Consider the following 16,226-nt stretch of genomic DNA (forward strand, 5'->3'; position numbering starts at 1 on the left):
CACCGAGATTCCCCTCGATCGTAACAGGCCCATCACCGGCGCAAGGACCTTTGTAAAGACCCAAGGAGCCGTGGCTAGACCGAAGGGGAGGGCTACAAATTGAAAGTGCCCCTCTGGAACCGCAAAGCGGCGGTACCGATGATGGCTCGGAAATATTGGCACATGGAGGTAGGCATCCTTGATGTCCACCAATGAAAGGAACTCCCCTTGTTCCAGGGATGCCACTACCGAATGGAGAGATTCCATTCGTAAGTGGCGGCTGAGAAGATGAAGATTGAGACGCTTGAGGTCCAAAATTGGAAGCACAGAACCGTCCTTCTTGGGGACCACAAAAATATTTGAATAGAAACCCCGAAAACGTTCCCCCTGGAGGAACAGGAACGATAACCCCATGGAGAAGCAGAGACTGGAGAGCTGCTCGAAACTGCTTCGCCAGGAGGAGGAGACCGGGGGGCCCAGGATCGAAAAAAGCGATCCCTCGGAAGGGATGCAAATTCGATCCACCACATTGGACCCAAGAGTCTTGAATGTGAGAGGTCCAAATGTCTCGAAAAAGAAGTGGGCTTGCGGTTGCCTGATTTGGGCGCAAGACGGCCAGACCAGTTTGAGTCCGACTTCCAAGACGGGCGAGCCCGGAACTAGGGAGCCTTCTTGTCCCGCGAGGGCGCCTGCCCGGATCCCTTGTTGGAGCTGGAGGTCCGAAAGGACCGAAAGGAAAAAGGAAGGGCGAGCCTTATTTTGAGGTAACAAGGAACTCTTACCTCCCGTTGCCTCGGAGATAATCTCATCAAGGCGTTTGCCATAAAGACGGCCACCTGTAAAGGGAAGCTCAGTGAGAGAACTTTTGGAAGCGGCATCCGCATTCCAAGCCTTAAGCCACATAGAGCGGCGGAGAGCCGCTAGATGACCCACAGCATAGGCAGAACAACGGGCTGCCTGCATGGAAGCTGCGCACAGAAAATCCCCGGCTTTAGAGCGTTGGAGAGCCAAAGCAGATAAATCCTCCGGGGGGGGGGGGGGGGGGGGGGGGGGATCCTGCTAACATATCCTGACGGAGCTTTTGGCACCACTCCGACAGGCCCTTGGACACCCATGTGGAGGCGAAGATGGGAAGAAGAGAAGAGCCAGCAGCTTCAGTGGCAAACTTCGCTAAGGATTCTACCTTCTTGTCCGTGGGATCCTTGAAGGCAGCGGCATCTGCCAGAGGCAGTGTAGTCGCCTTATTGATCCGGGAAACTGGTGGGTCCACTGAGGGAGGAGAAACCACCTTAGTGACAAAGACCTTGTCAAATGAATAACGATCTTGAATTGTCTTGATTCCCGGGAACCTCTTTTCTGGATGTTCCCATGCGGTTTCCAGAATGTCGTCAAAGTCAGCGTGAGAGCTTAGCACCATGAAAGGATACTCCTGGATTGACATCCGAAGATCCTGGGTCCTCTAAGTGAAAGTTGTCTCTTAGGGCTGTAACCAAAGAGTTAACCGTTGCAACTGAGTCAGGGAGGTCCTCAGAGTCAGATGCCGGCTCGGAAGCCCTGTCCACCAGCTCACTAGGGGAATGAGAATGAGTAAAGGCAGTCCTGGAGGGGGGGGGGGGGGACGACTCTGACCGAGAACGCGGCTCTGGCGTGGCGGGGGGGCGACTGACCGAGAACGCGGCTCTGGCGTGGCAGAGCGGCGACTCAGAGAACGTCCTCTGGAGGAGCGACATTTGTGCCCAGATGACGGGGGGCTGGACCCACGAGGGGAACACTCACGTCTACCTGAAGACTCATTAGAAGAGTCAGATGAGGCACCCCTAGGACGCTTGTGAGAGTGTGAAGTATGTGGAGACGAGGAGGGAGTCCTTCCAGAGGTCCTGCGCAGGGAAGACCCCTTCAAGGCAGACACCACTTTCCGGGAGGCCTCAGCCACAGATCGGGAGACTTTGTTCAAGTCAGCCATATACTGGGTCAGGGAAGAAACCCAGGCTGGGGGAGCGGCTGGAACCACCGGGACCGAAGGGGCATGAGGGGGTACCAGGGGGTCTGAGGGAGCAGGCAGGACAAGTGGGCTCAGCAGAGCAAGACATTTTTGTATTACAGTGCTTACAGAGATAGTAAGTCACTGAAGTTCCAGGTCTCTGTTTAGAGGGAGGAACAGCTCTGGGTACGTACATAATGTGGGAAAAGAAGGGAAATAGGAACTTTCTCACCCTAGTCTGTGTCCCGTCAGCTGCAGTGAGGAGACTCGCTCTGTGCAGCTAGAGAGAGAAACAGGCCAGCCAATCGGAAAAGGGGGGCGTGCCTGAAGCAAGGCACTAACTGATCCCTTCCCACTGAAATTCGCGCCCACGGCGCTGATTGGAGGCTGCTTCGCGCCTCTGAGCGCTCACAGCCTTGTGGGCGGAGCTACAGACCGCCGAAGAGAAACTGTCATGGCGCCCGCTCCTTGTCCCGAGCATACCTGACGGCCATTTGTGCACTCGGGGGAATAGAGCGGGCGGCCAACGCCGGCAGAAACTGCCGGGGAAAAGAAAGAAGCCGGCGCTGAAGCGCCTGGCTCAAGGAGCGCCGTGGCTGTAAGCCGCGATAAGGCGCTGCCGGCAAGCGCCACGGCGGTCAGCCGCGAATAAGGCGCTGCCGGCAAAGTGAAAGTAAGCCGGCGCTGAGAGCGCCCTGCCCGAGACAGGGCCGCGGCTGACAGCCGCACATAAGGCGCTGTGAACGAAGTATCCCGATACACACACACATATAAGTAAAGTGCCGGAATAAGGAGCTGTGAAATAAACGCACAAAGCACCCACACACACACCAAAGTGAAGAGCCCCATATATGGTGTCCCTTCATGGTGCCACTGCTCCCCCAAAAATAAAGTGCAGCCCCTGAAGCTAGCCCCCAAAAAACTGAAGGTGGCCAAAACAGTGGGTCTCCAGCTTTTGCGAGTCCGTACCTTTGGAGAAAAGGGGGAAAGTACTTACCTCAGTCAGAAGAACTTACCTAATGGAGTCTTCAGTGAAGTCTTCTGTCAGCTTTAGTTACCTGCATCAAGCCTGGCTACTATGCGCGAGCGAGGCGAGCAGGGAAATAGGGGGACCCAGACCCGCGAGGTACCACCCAAGCACTGACAGTTGGGGGGGGGGGGGGGGGGTTAACAGCGCATATACGCAATGTCTGTGCCCCCACACTCGCAATGGGGAAACGGGGAACCGCAGTCCCCAAGTCCCCACCTGAAAACAGAAAAGAAAAGGAATAAAAAACGTCCCTAACTAGGAAACAAATAAAAATAAATCAGAAGACCTGGTCTGGAGCAACCCAGACCACGTCCACCTCCTTCAGACACTAAGCTTAAACTGGACTAGCTCAGAGCCTGAAGGCGGGTGTATCCTGCTGGGAGGAGCTGACTTTTTTTTTTTTTATCACCATAGTGTCACACCTCCTAGAGACAGCAAGATACACCCACTGTCTGTGTCCCCCAATGGAGCCGATAGAGAAAGTTAGATTTTATTTCCATCATTTACACTTTCAAAATAACGGGAAAAAATGGTGTCTGCAAAAGTTTGGGCACCCTGCAGAGTTAATATCTTGTACTGCCCCTTTGGCAAGTATCACAGCTTGTAAACACTTTTTGTAGCCAGCCAAGAGTCTTTCAATTCTTGTTTGAGGTATCTTTGCCCATTGTTCCTTACAAAAGTCTTCCAGTTCTTTGAGATTTCTGGGCTGTCTGTCACGCACTGCTCTTTTAAGGTTTATCCATAGATTTTCAATTACGTTGAGGTCAGGAGATTGTGAAGGCCATGGCAAAACCTTCAGTTTATGCCTCTTGATGTAATCCCCCATGGATTTCGAGGTGTGTTTAGGATCATTATCCATTTGTAGAAGCCATCCTCTCTTTAACTTCAGCTTTTTCACAGATGGCATCAAGTTAGAATCCAAAATTTGCTGCAATTTTATTGAATCCATTTTTCCTTCTACTTGTGAGATTTTCCCTGTGCCACTGGCTGCAATACAACCCCAAAGCATGATTGATCCACCCCAATGCTTAACAGTTGGACAGAGGTTCTTTACATTAAATTCTGTTCCTCTTCTCCAAACGTACCTTTGCTCATTCCGGCCAAAAAGTTCAATTTTAACCTCATCGGTCCACAGAACTTGTTTCCAAAATGCATCAGGCTTGGCTATATGTTCATTTGCAAAGTTCAAACGCTGATTTTTGTGGTGAGGACGTAGAAGAGGTTTTCTTCTGATGACTCTTCCATGAAGACCATATTTGTACAATTATCTCTTTATAGTGGAATAGTGTACCACAACTCGTGTGTCTGCCAGATCTTTCTGGAGGGATTGTGCAGTCAAACGTGGGGTTTTAATTGTTTTTCTCATAATCCTGCGAGCTGTTCTGTCTGATATTTTTCTTGGTCTTCCAGATCTTGCTTTAACTTCCATTGTTCCTGATGACTGCCATTTCTTAATTACATTGCGAACAGAGGATACTGACATCTGAAAACGTTTTGCTATCTTCTTATAACCTTCTCCAGCTTTGTGAGCGTCAACTAATTTCAGTTTCAGATTTCTAGACAACTGCTTAGAAGAACTCATGGTGCTGATTGTTGGGGCAAGGTCAGATGAGTCTGGGCATTTAAAACCTTTCAGATTTACATCACCTGTTCTTCCCAGATGATGATTGAGAACAATCCATGACACTGGCAGGTCTCAGATTTGCAAAGGGGGCAGTGCATGCTATAAATTCTGCAGGGTGTGTAAATAATGAAAATAAAATCTAACTTTTGTTGACATATTATAAGAATGTCTAATCTGTAATTTGATGCCTTTTGGAGATTTTTCCATCTTTCCTTGGCGTCTTTATGCACATTAATACACATTTTTACCTGTGGTGCTTAAAGAGTACCTGTCATCAACTAAACTTTCCCTGATCCCCCTCCCCATCTGTCCCTTACTCTAACTATGCCTATCCCTGTGTTTATTGAGGTTTAAAACGCTGTGGAAATACCTTTTTTTTATCCCTCTTCATTAGCTCAGGAGCACTGTCTTTCTGAGGGGTGGAAGGAGGCGGGTCCCGGCAGGCATGATGTCACATGAAGCCTGGCCGGGACTCTGCTTCTGCCAGTCTTCCTGTATGCTGCTCTCCCTCTGCAGCAGTGTTTCCCAACCAGGGTACCTCCAGCTGTTACAAAACTACAACTCCCAGCATGCCCAGACAGCCAACAGCTGTCTGGGCATGCTGGGAGTTGTAGTTTTGCAACAGCTGGAGGCACCCTGGTTGGGAAACACTGCTCTGCAGTGTGCATACAGACTAAGTACAGGGGAGGGACGGCAGCCTCTGTCTCTCTCTCTCCTGTGTCCTGTATATGAGAGGCATGTGCAGGCTTGTACCTCCTAGTGCTGCTCCAGGCTGGGAGCGAGTTCTGAGCTGAGAGTACTGAACTTCCTGTGGAAGGACCAGAGCCCTTTCATCATTAGTCCTAAAAGCTGTACACTTACTATGAAAAGCATAGGAAGCTGCCTGCAGACCAGGCATAGAAGAGAGACCCCTAGTGGCGTAAGTATAAAATGAAAAAACTGGTAAATATTAATATTTTTTAATTAAGATATATTACAATATGTCTTCATTAATGATTATGAACAACATATTAAAAGCTTTTGTTGATGACAGGTACTCTTTAAACTTTTGATCCCCACTGTATGTGATGTATTATTTTCTTATAAAAACTTATAGAGTTCTGATAGGTTGCTATGGGCATATCATTTAATACCCAGTCAGTAGCTCAGATTTATCAATCGGTCATTTGTGAGGTGCCTCCCTACAAAACAGACTTTGTCCACTCCGTGAAGAGAATAAATGCCCACAGTTCAGACTTGCTACGGATAAATCTGAAGCAAAATTTGTAAGGCAAATCCTCACCAAGTTAAGATCTTGTTGCAGATTTGTAGAATATTAGGCTTATGAATCCCCTGCTGCTCCTGTGGCAAAAGTGAAAGCTGCTGATGTTTTTCAGTACAGCATACAAAATAATAATTGGAGCCCACCCAGTAAACATTGGCAAAGCAATAGGAAGTGCTATGGAAGCAGCAAAGGATTAGTAAGGAGTGTAAGCATTTAAATTTTTTACATTTCATCCTCTTGCCTACAACTATATTCTTCTGAAATCTGCAATAATTTTGCCGGATGTGAATGTTGCATATCATCATGTGGCGAATACCTCTTTTAGTGCACGGTCAAATAGAATATTTGTGACTGCATAACTTACAAATAAACAACTGCCTAAAAAGGTGTTTTACCTATAGAAGCCATGTGGCAAAAAAATATAAAGAACACAATGCAATTCACTGTAAGGGTACATTAACACATTCTTAGTCCACTGTGGATTTTATGCTGCTTAATATAAATAAAAAGCTAAAATTTGCAGCCAGTTACCTGTGAACATACCCTCAAACATGCATTTTGCAGCATGACATGCTACCGATGCTCTTGTTCAGTACTCTAACAAAAATCATGAAGAGCCACATGAAGAAGTGGCTTTGTCTGTGTGCAGTAGCTGCAGTGAGATCCACCCTTGGCCTATGAGAGTTGGGAGCTAAATTTTGTAAAGGAGTTACCTGCTGTGCACCTCTTTCATTGCTTATGGTTCGGAGTTCATCAGAATGTGCCACACACATCTCATGTAAAGCTGCCAAATTGCGGGACAGGTCAGTCCTTGTGTGTTCAGTAGTATCTGGTAGCTCAGGAACATTCTAAAACCATGACAATACATTAAAGCATTAACATTCCAGACCTAATATTCCGTACTTTAGTTTGTTTAGACATCACTTCAACCAGTAACAATGCATTGTGTAGTCACAATGGGGGGGTTCATTTTCATCTTGAATCATTTACTTTATTTCCAAGTAAGTGGTTTTATTCCGTGCATTATTGAATATCCTTTGGGCATACATTTTTAATGGTCACAAAAGAGAAGCTTAATTCCACAAACATTTGCTTCTCCTTAATTATCTTCCAATCTTTAATTTCTTATATCAAACCTTAGAAGGGTATTCCCGAAAGGGCCTGCTGAGTGCTTCCTGCTCTTCTCTCAGAACACAGTCAATGCACGCTCAGTCAATGTACACGTGCTGAGACGGGGCCAGCAGCAGATTATTAGCTTGGTTTTCTTTATCAACCCACTCTTCGCTCTATTTATTTATTTATTTTTTAAATGGGTTAGTTCTTTACCTCTTAGGGAGCTGCAGACATCTGCACTTAAAGGGGTATTCCACTGCCCCAGCGTTCGGAACATTTTCTTCCAAGAACTGGGTGCGGCTGTGGGGGGTCGTGAAGTCACGGCCACGTCCTCGTGACGTTACACCACGCCCCTTCCCAAAGACTGGTATTGAGGCGGTGTGGCGTAATAACAAAAGGGGGTGGGCAGTGACTTCATGACCCCTGCAGACAGCGTTCGGATCAAAATGTTGCGAACGCTGGGGCAGTGGAGTACCCCTTTTGGTCATACTGTAGGTAAAAATACCTCCATTCCTGTTCTTTTCTTCTCCCCAATGGATCTGAAAACTTCCTTGTTTCCTCCCGGAACTGTGACACTACTATTGTCATGCAACAGAGCACACACTTTCTATAATCCCTCTTGCTTGCGTACACAGTAGGAATATGCAGTTGAACTGAGTGTGTGTGTGACCATCTCAGTGGATGCCCTAAGACTGTTGAAACTAAGGGCACCAGGACAAAACAAAGAAGGCACAGTATCTAACACAAGTGAGTCCACCCCTCATTTTTTGTAAGTATTCTATCATATCTTTTCATGTGACAACACTGAAGAAATGACACTCCGCTACAATATAAAGTAGTGAGTGCACAGTCTGTATAACAGTGTTTATTGTTGTGTCCCCTCAAAATCACTCATCATACAGCCAGAAGTGTAATACACACATGGGAAGCGTAATACTCTTCACATCAGGTTCCAATGTGCCTATTAGGTGAAAACTGTCCCCCAAAGTGCCCACAGAGTACTAATATACATAATGTACTGTATTTCTTCGGTAACTCTTGCTCAGCCTCATCACAGCATGTGACAGGAGTGCTGTGTCTTGCCATAACAGCTGTTAATTTACATCTACACCAATGGCCATTGTGCCAGAAAATGGAACTCACCCCAAGTTCATCTAAGAACATAATCATGCGGTGTTTGTTACTTTTAATGAATGGATTCACACCTTCCATGTAAGGTTCCTAAAAAATATATATAAAAAGAAAAACAAATTTGAGTGAAGGGCAGTATAAGAAAAATGCTTTTACTTTGCTGCATGAGTAATGAAGAGTGCGATCAAAGAAAAATGGAAGTCCAGTTATGCCAACTACAGTTTAAGTTACATGATAATGATATACAACACACCCCAAATCTACAGACATATGACTTGTTCTTCCCCCATTCATTTATATATATATATGTAAGCACCAACAAGACAATTGTATAGAACGCAGAAATGGTAAGAGCGTAAAACGTGCGACAAGAGCATACGATCCAAATACTGAACATACACAACACTTTCAGGAGGCTGTAAGCACCACTACACAAGTTTACAGAATTTTGTTAACAAGCCACATACAGGCTCTCATACAGTGTCAGCTTCTAGAGTTTAGGTGTAGTACTTAGAGGGGCAGTCCAGGATCAGAGAATCATGGCTACTATCTTCTTCAAACAGCACAACACATGTCCACAGGCTGTATGTGGTACTGCAGCTAAAATCTGTTCACATCCATGCAGATAAACTGCAAAAGCAGACACAATCCATGGACTGTGGTGGCGCTATTTTTAAAAGAAAGCAGACTTTTTTTTTTTAATCCTGGGAAAAACCTCATTTATATTTGTTTAGACCACTTTTTACTGGGATATTGTGATGAATAAATTTATCCTGCAAATTTCCATCCCCAAACTTCTACAAAAGGTTAACAAGATCCCATACAATTGGGGGAATAAATGCTGTGAAAACAAAAATGGTCTAGTTTTGCCACCAGTCTTCACTCTCACGTCAGAAGCTCTGATTGGTTGCAGTTTTTGTTTTGATGGTTTTTATTTATTACCCAAAATGTGTTTAAAATATGTTTACTTCCAAACCTCTCCTGCATTCCATGTACTGATCCTATATCAGGTATCAAAAGCATGGACCAGGAATGGTATATTTTCTGAAAGGATATACATTATACCATAAAATGGCTTATGTAGTACTCCGTAGAAATGCATCAATGAAGCAATTAAATATTCCTTTCAAGGGAAAAAAAAAATTTAAAATCCTGGTTTTAAAACTATTCTGCATATTCAGAATTGATCGATTGTCTAGCCAATTAATGTCTTACTCTTACATATCTGTGTAGAAATAGAAACCTTTGTACATCAAAAGAAACTATCCAGTACCCCTCAATATGAAAGTGTTGTGTTCAAGATTCTCCACATATACCTAACCAGTCAATCAGACTAAAAAAAAGTGAGTCTAATGCATAATAAGAAATTGTAATTGATAAAGGCTGTGTTTCCCAACCAGTGTGCCTCCAGCTGTGGCAAAACTACAACTTCCAGCATGCCCGGACAGCTGGGAGTTGTAGTTTTGCAATAGTTAGAGACACCCTGGTTGGGAAACAGTGGAATAAGGGTTCAAACAGAATATTCAAGTAGACACCACCGTGTTGGAGGTTCTCGCCAGCGGCGATAAAGGGAGATGTAACCGCACTTACGGTTATAAACAGCACTTGCACATATGTATACACATTGGTTCATGTAGCGAAATGTAGGGGTGTGAATTCACATTGCAGTGTGAATCTGTTCGTATAGTGTCCATGTTTAAAAAATGGTATATACCGAGAATTATAAAGTGTTTGTTTGCATAATGGACATGTGACATGCTTACAGCATAGAGGTGTAGCTAAAAGATGAAGGATACTACAGGGTAATGAATAAGTGATTTACATTTTCTTATGCATTTAGACCTACTTTAGCTTCAACACACTTATTCTAGTATTACTGATTGGCCAGGGATATGTGCTGAACTTTGGACAAAAGAGAGGTCTAATACATAATTCTGATCAGACTGCATCTGATAAAGGATTACCTGTACATAAAAGGTGTTTTTCCATGAATGACAGTCATTATATCCAAAGAACAAATGAGTGTCCAACTGCTGGGACCCTAACCAATCATGAGATTGGAGGTCCAGTGTCGCCCTGTTTGAACTGGGCAGTGGTTGGAGATGTTCGTGCTGCTCCATTCAACTCTATAATCCAAATAAAGATAGCGGAGTACAAGTACTCAGTTATGTTTGTGTTGCATACAGAAGTAAAAAGAGGGGCAGCACATTTCCAACTGCTGACTGCTAGCTATGGTATGTGTCTGCCTCCTAACCAACCAGTGTAAAAGAAGGTCAATGAAACTGAAATAACCAGATAATTGTCTGACGGACAAAAACTATCATGCCTTTGAGCTCAACTTTGAGTGTTCAAGCAAAAGGGGTGACTACTTCAGGAAATGTTGGCACGCTGTGTGTGGAGAAGAGAAGAAAAGAAAATTACTGTCAAAAGTTTTGATCAGGCAAGGTCTGGATGTTCAGACCCCCAATGATTGCTAAAATCAGCTGCAAGAAGCACTAAACGCTGCTCTCTAAGTTTCGTTGTAGGAGACAGGCTTCATAGAATTACTACAGAACCAGTCTTCTGCAGCAAGCCCGCTGCAGTTCTCAGCCAAGCACTTCTCCTAGCACGCTCCCCCCAGCAGCATTTAACACATGTTTAAATTCCAGAATACCCCTTTTAGTACTATACATCAGCATAATAATCCGTTTCCCAATATAACTATTACATTTAAAAAAGTTTCCCTACAACTAACTGATGCCATCAAGGCTATGGAGAATATTCCCCAGGCCTTGCCTGCAAGAGCTGTCAAGCTAAATACAGGCTTTTTGTAGTAAGGCCAGGACGTGACAGACTTCTGTAGTGCTATGGATTGTTTTTAGCTACTGAGTTGCAGCTAGAGTCCATAGGATTGCATGCAAGTACGGCTCTAGTCTGCAGCAATGCTGAAAAAAAAAAATCTAAAAAAAAGTCTTCAGTAAGCCCAGGTCTAGAGCAGTTCTTTCAAAGGCTTCACATACTGCCCTAACAAATATCTAACAAAATGCCAGGAATTATTTAAGAAACACTCCGGTCAAAAATCTAATATATCATACAACGTCTATATATACTCCCACAACTTAAGTGATTGCTATCTCTATGACTTCATTGTTTTTAGACCAGTAATTGTATCAGCTGTATGTTATTAACCCCATACATACAGGTCAGTGGCAAGGAGTGCACAACTAAGGAGGAAGGTTAGCTTTAAAGAGAACTATCATGCAGGGAAACTTATCCCCTAACCAAAGTGTCTGATCGCAGGGGGTCTGTGCGCTGAGCAAACCCGCACCTCCCCCGCATTCTCCTGCATGCAACCTTGCCTCTCCCCGGAAACAGGGTGCATCGACCCCCGGCTATACCACAGAGACACATTTAGAGGGCTTGTCAGCCACCGCTTGGTGCGGGGATAGGCACACTCTAAACCTAGGGAGAGCAGAGATCCTGTTCAGGGGGGTCCCTGCAGTATCCTTTGGATAGGGGATACATTTTTCTGCATGATAGTTCTCCTTTAATGCTGCCAATTTTGACAGGGCCGGTCTACTGTCTAATGTGTATGGGTGTATCCTGACAGATAAAGAAGAAGAGAAAAACACTGAATTTAAACTCCCAGTCATTTTGTTTCCCTAGATATGAGCCAGTCTTGTGGTGGCTTTCTTTCCAATGAAAGCACATTCATGCTTACTGGTCCTGAGTGTGCAAGGTGAAGGTATACAGTGGGGCAAAAAAGTAGTCAGCCCACTTAAAAGTTCTCCCACTTAAAAAGTTGAGAGGGGTCTGTAATTTTCATCATAGGTATACCTCAACTAAGAGACATAATGAGAAAAAAAAATCCATAAAATCATATTGTCTGATTTTTAAAGAATTTATTTGCAAATTATGGTGGAAAATAAGAATTAGGTCACCTACAAACAAGCAGGACTTCCCGCTCTCACAGACCTGTAACTTCTTTAAGAGTCTCCTCTGTCCTCCACTCGTTACCTGTATTAATGGCACCTGTTTGAACTTGTTATCAGTATAAAAGACACCTGTCCACAATCTCAGTCACACTCCAAACTCCACTATGGCCAAGACCAAAGAGCTGTCGAAGACCACCAGATCCAAAACTGTAGACCTGCACCAGGCTGGGAAGACTGAATCTGCAATAGGCAAGCAGCTTGGTGTGAGAAGAAATCAACTGTGGGAACAATTTTTAGAAAATGGAAGACCTACAAGACCACTGATAATCTCCCTCAATCTGGGGCTCCACGCAAGCTCTCACCCCATGGTGTCCAAATGATCACAAGAACTGTGAGCAAAAATCCCAGAACCACACGGGGGGGACTTAGTGAATGACCTGCAGAGAGCTGGGACCAAAGTAACAAAGGCTACCATCAGTAACAAACTACGCTGCCAGGGACTCCAATCATACAGTGCCAGACGTATCCCCCTGCTTAAGATAGTACATGTCCGGGCCCATCTGAAGTTTGCTATAGAGCATTTGGATGATCCAGAAGAGGATTGAGAGAATGTCATATGGTCAGAAGAAACCAAAGTAGAACTTTTTGGTAAAAACTCAACTCGTCATGTTTGGAGGAGAAAGAATGCTGAGTTGCATCCAAAGAACACCATACCTACTGTGCATGTGGGGTGGAAACATCAGGCTTTGGGGCTGTTTTTCTGCAAAGGGACCAGAACAACTGATCTGTGTAAAGGAAAGAATAAATGGGGCCATGTATCGTGAGATTTTGAGTGAAAAGCTCCTTCCATCAGCAAGGGCATTGAAGATGAAATGTGGCTGGGTTTTTAGCATGACAATGATCCCAAACACACCGCCCGGGCAATGAAGGAGTGGCTTCCTAAGAAGCATTTCAAGGTCCTGGAGTGGCCTACTCAGTCTCCAGACCTCAAACTGACAGCCCCAAAACATCACTGCTCTAGAGAAGATCTGCATGGAGGAATGGACCAAAATACCAGCAACAGTGTGTGAAAACCTTGTGAAGACTTACAGAAAACGTTTGACCTCTGTCATTGCCAGCAAAGTATTGAGAAGAACTTTTGTTATTGACCAAATACTTATTTCCCACCATAATTTGCAAATAAATTCTTTAAAAATCAGATACTGTGATTTTATGAATTTTTTCCTCATTATGTCTCTCATAGTTGAGGTATATCTCTGATGAAAATTACAGGCCTCTCATCTTTTTAAGTGGGATAATTTGCACAACTGGTGTCTGACAATACTTTTTTGCCCCACTGTATGTGTAAATAAAAAATTAAACACAATGGGGCACACCAAGTTCCACTATCCTGGTAGAATCTGGATGAGGAGCAGACAGGTAAAGCACTCACCTGATGTGGGCACAATGCCAAAGAATGCCACAGTTGTATGTGGAGGCAGCCAGCATCAACCATGGGCTGAAGTCTGGACAGTGCAGGAAATAAAGATTCAGCTTGAGGAAAATAAAACTTGTTAATCTGGCACTTCAGTTGTCTCGCAAAAACATATAAAATGAAAAGATTTATTATACAATGGACAACATGTTTCAAGGGTATTGCAACCCTGTTCATCAGGTTCCTGCACAAGACAATTAGGGGATTTAAATACATGTGCAAATCTATAAGATCTTAAACGTTTGAACTTCATAGTCCATTCATAGAGATGGTGTTATGTCGGAGAAGTCTTTCCCCGATCATTGTATTTATATATTAGTTTTGATCTGTTTCATTTATTTGTGTTCTTTTATATGGATATGAATGTTTTTGTTTGAAGTAAAATTTTTGTGGTCATGACTAAAGCCACCAGTAGTTAAATCAGTTATTTATGTGTTGCGCATGGACCTGATGAAGGGGATTGCAAAGACCTTGAAACGAGTTTTCCTTTGTATAATAAATCTTTAAATGTTATATCCTGTTCGAGAGACAACTGAATTTCCTCATCTGGAACATCAGTAAGTGACAGGTTTACAAGCATAGTTTTCCTCAAAATGAATTTTAATTGAAGGTAACGGTCAGCTTGTAAGGAACAAGTCATTTTTATGTTGCCCAAACCATAGGTTATTAGACAGGCGGGGTGGCTTCTGCCTGCCCCACTGGTCTTCATTGTTAGATCTCAACCTATATGGGTAGGAAGAGCTTTATCATTTGATTCTGGTGGAGCAGGCAATGTTGCTGAGGACCCCCACAATGACTCATGGTTCAGGGATTATAAAGTAAGAGTATAGTCACCAAAAGGTATAAGCTATTCATCACAGTAAAATAACGTAATCCAGTTTGAGTAAATTTACATACATGCCAACACTTGAACAATCCATACCAGGACATTTATGTCAGGCTTCCAAGACGCCTACATCATGGAAAACCCACAAAACAGACATTTGATTGGGTCATACAATTGTTAAAAACTTTAGCATCAGAAGGCTCCAGATTTATCATTTATTGGGACAACCCCATAGTGCATGATGTAGGGACCTGCAGGTTCCCTTTATGACTGGAATGCCTTGATGCTGTTTAAAAACAATAGAATTTGCCTCCCTCTACTAGTTTCGGTGATTAAGCACCTTCCTCAGGAGTAACAATGGGCAAACACTTGAACTGAGCTGCAATATCACACACAAACTGAGGAAAAGAGATGCACCGTTTCTAAAATAAAGCAGCTATGTTTTTCTAATCTTAGAAAACTCCTTAAAAAAAAAAAAAAGAAAACCTTCTGCCTTTTGCCTGTGAAGGGAGACAATTGCATAACACTATTAGGATATTGTTCACCATGTAAAACATTTTAAGCGGCTCTGGAGCTTTGGTTAAGGCCCCTTACACACTGCCGTTGCTCCCCATCGAGAACCGGCCATTAAAGCCTCCTCCCCCCCCACCACCCCGACTTAAACGGCTATTCTCAGGATGGGGAGCAACAACAAACAATGGGTCCCGGCGGCTCCCATTTACTATTATGTGGGCCGCCGAGCGCCATTATGAATAGCGGGAGAAGAACATGGAACAAGAAGTAATTTTTCTCCCGCTATTCTGCCCGGCTCTCCAGGTGGCAGTTACACTGCTGTGCACTAATGGCAGTGTGAAAGAAGCCTAAGAAATACAGTGGATTTTAGACAAGACAGGTTCCCAGATCAGCAATGAAAAGTGCTTTGATTTTGTTAGGCATTGTTTTGTAATCTATGGCTGCTGATGAAGGTGATAAGAGTCTACCATGTGCAATGTCTGTATGTCTGCAATAGCCCAGGCACTGAACATTAAAGCAATGAAGATATAGATATTGAACCCTCTCTCACAGTAAGTTGAAGCACATTATGGTTTGAGCTTAATTTTGAGTTCAAAAAGCAGTTCCAATTGAGAAAGACCTTTTGTCAAATAAAAGATCCAAAAAAAAAATAAAAAATAAATTAAAAATATATTTTTCCTCTGTGGCTACAGTACAGTGAGAGTGGCAAAATAAGATGGATGAATGATCTACACTTACAATGAAATGGAAGTCATGCAATAGTGCAAAAGCAGATCCAGTTAAAAGATTAAAGTAAATAAAGCTTGTTTTCTTACAGCTCCGGAGTTAATAACGCAGCTTTGTGGCACAGCGCCATCATGTCCCTCCCGTGCCAACCAGAATAAAAGGAATTAATATTAGATTGTGTTTTGTACTTCGTGCATGTATACTAAGAATGCAGCAAGGGTTATAAGTACACAGTGTAAGCCAACATATTAAACTGAAATGAATGGTCTAAAGGGATGACTTGTATTCTGTTTTGTGTGACACTATTAAACATTCATGTGCACTAGTGAACTCAATGGATCATCATTTGACAAGTCACTTGGACACAAAGAGGACATTCTTAAATAAAAAATAAAATACTGCAACACTAAGTTATGTATGGTAACTTTATATAGGAACTCTTTCACATGACCAGCCCTTGATCACCTATATCTTATCTCTGAGATTTTACTGTATTGCATATGGACTAACTGCATAGATTTAGGCTTAGCACACAAATAAATATTAATAAGCACATAATACACATGACACCGCAATAAAATGCAAAGGATGAGTTAGGTGGCAGGACAATTTGTGTACCACTTACCTTAAGAGTTTGTCTAACCAGAGAAT

The 16,226-nt window shown here is 43.6% G+C and overlaps 1 protein-coding gene across 4 annotated transcripts in view; it reads right to left on the reverse strand.

Moving 5' to 3' along the window:
- RASA1 (RAS p21 protein activator 1) overlaps positions 1–16,226 on the reverse strand; it is a 107,510-nt gene that overhangs the window by 3,647 nt on the left and 87,637 nt on the right. For 2 of the 4 annotated variants that reach the window (XM_056538741.1, XM_056538733.1), the window contains exons 23-25: positions 15,665–15,720; positions 8,135–8,212; positions 6,592–6,726 (exon numbers count right to left, since the gene is read on the reverse strand). In XM_056538741.1, the coding sequence (XP_056394716.1) occupies positions 6,592–6,726; positions 8,135–8,212; positions 15,665–15,720 (269 nt within the window). The remainder of the gene's footprint in view (positions 1–6,591; positions 6,727–8,134; positions 8,213–15,664; positions 15,721–16,226) is intronic. The other 2 variants (XM_056538752.1, XM_056538760.1) reach the window with 2 other exon arrangements.

This window comes from Hyla sarda, chromosome 1 (assembly GCF_029499605.1).
Source record: "Hyla sarda isolate aHylSar1 chromosome 1, aHylSar1.hap1, whole genome shotgun sequence".
Lineage (NCBI taxonomy): Eukaryota > Metazoa > Chordata > Amphibia > Anura > Hylidae > Hyla > Hyla sarda.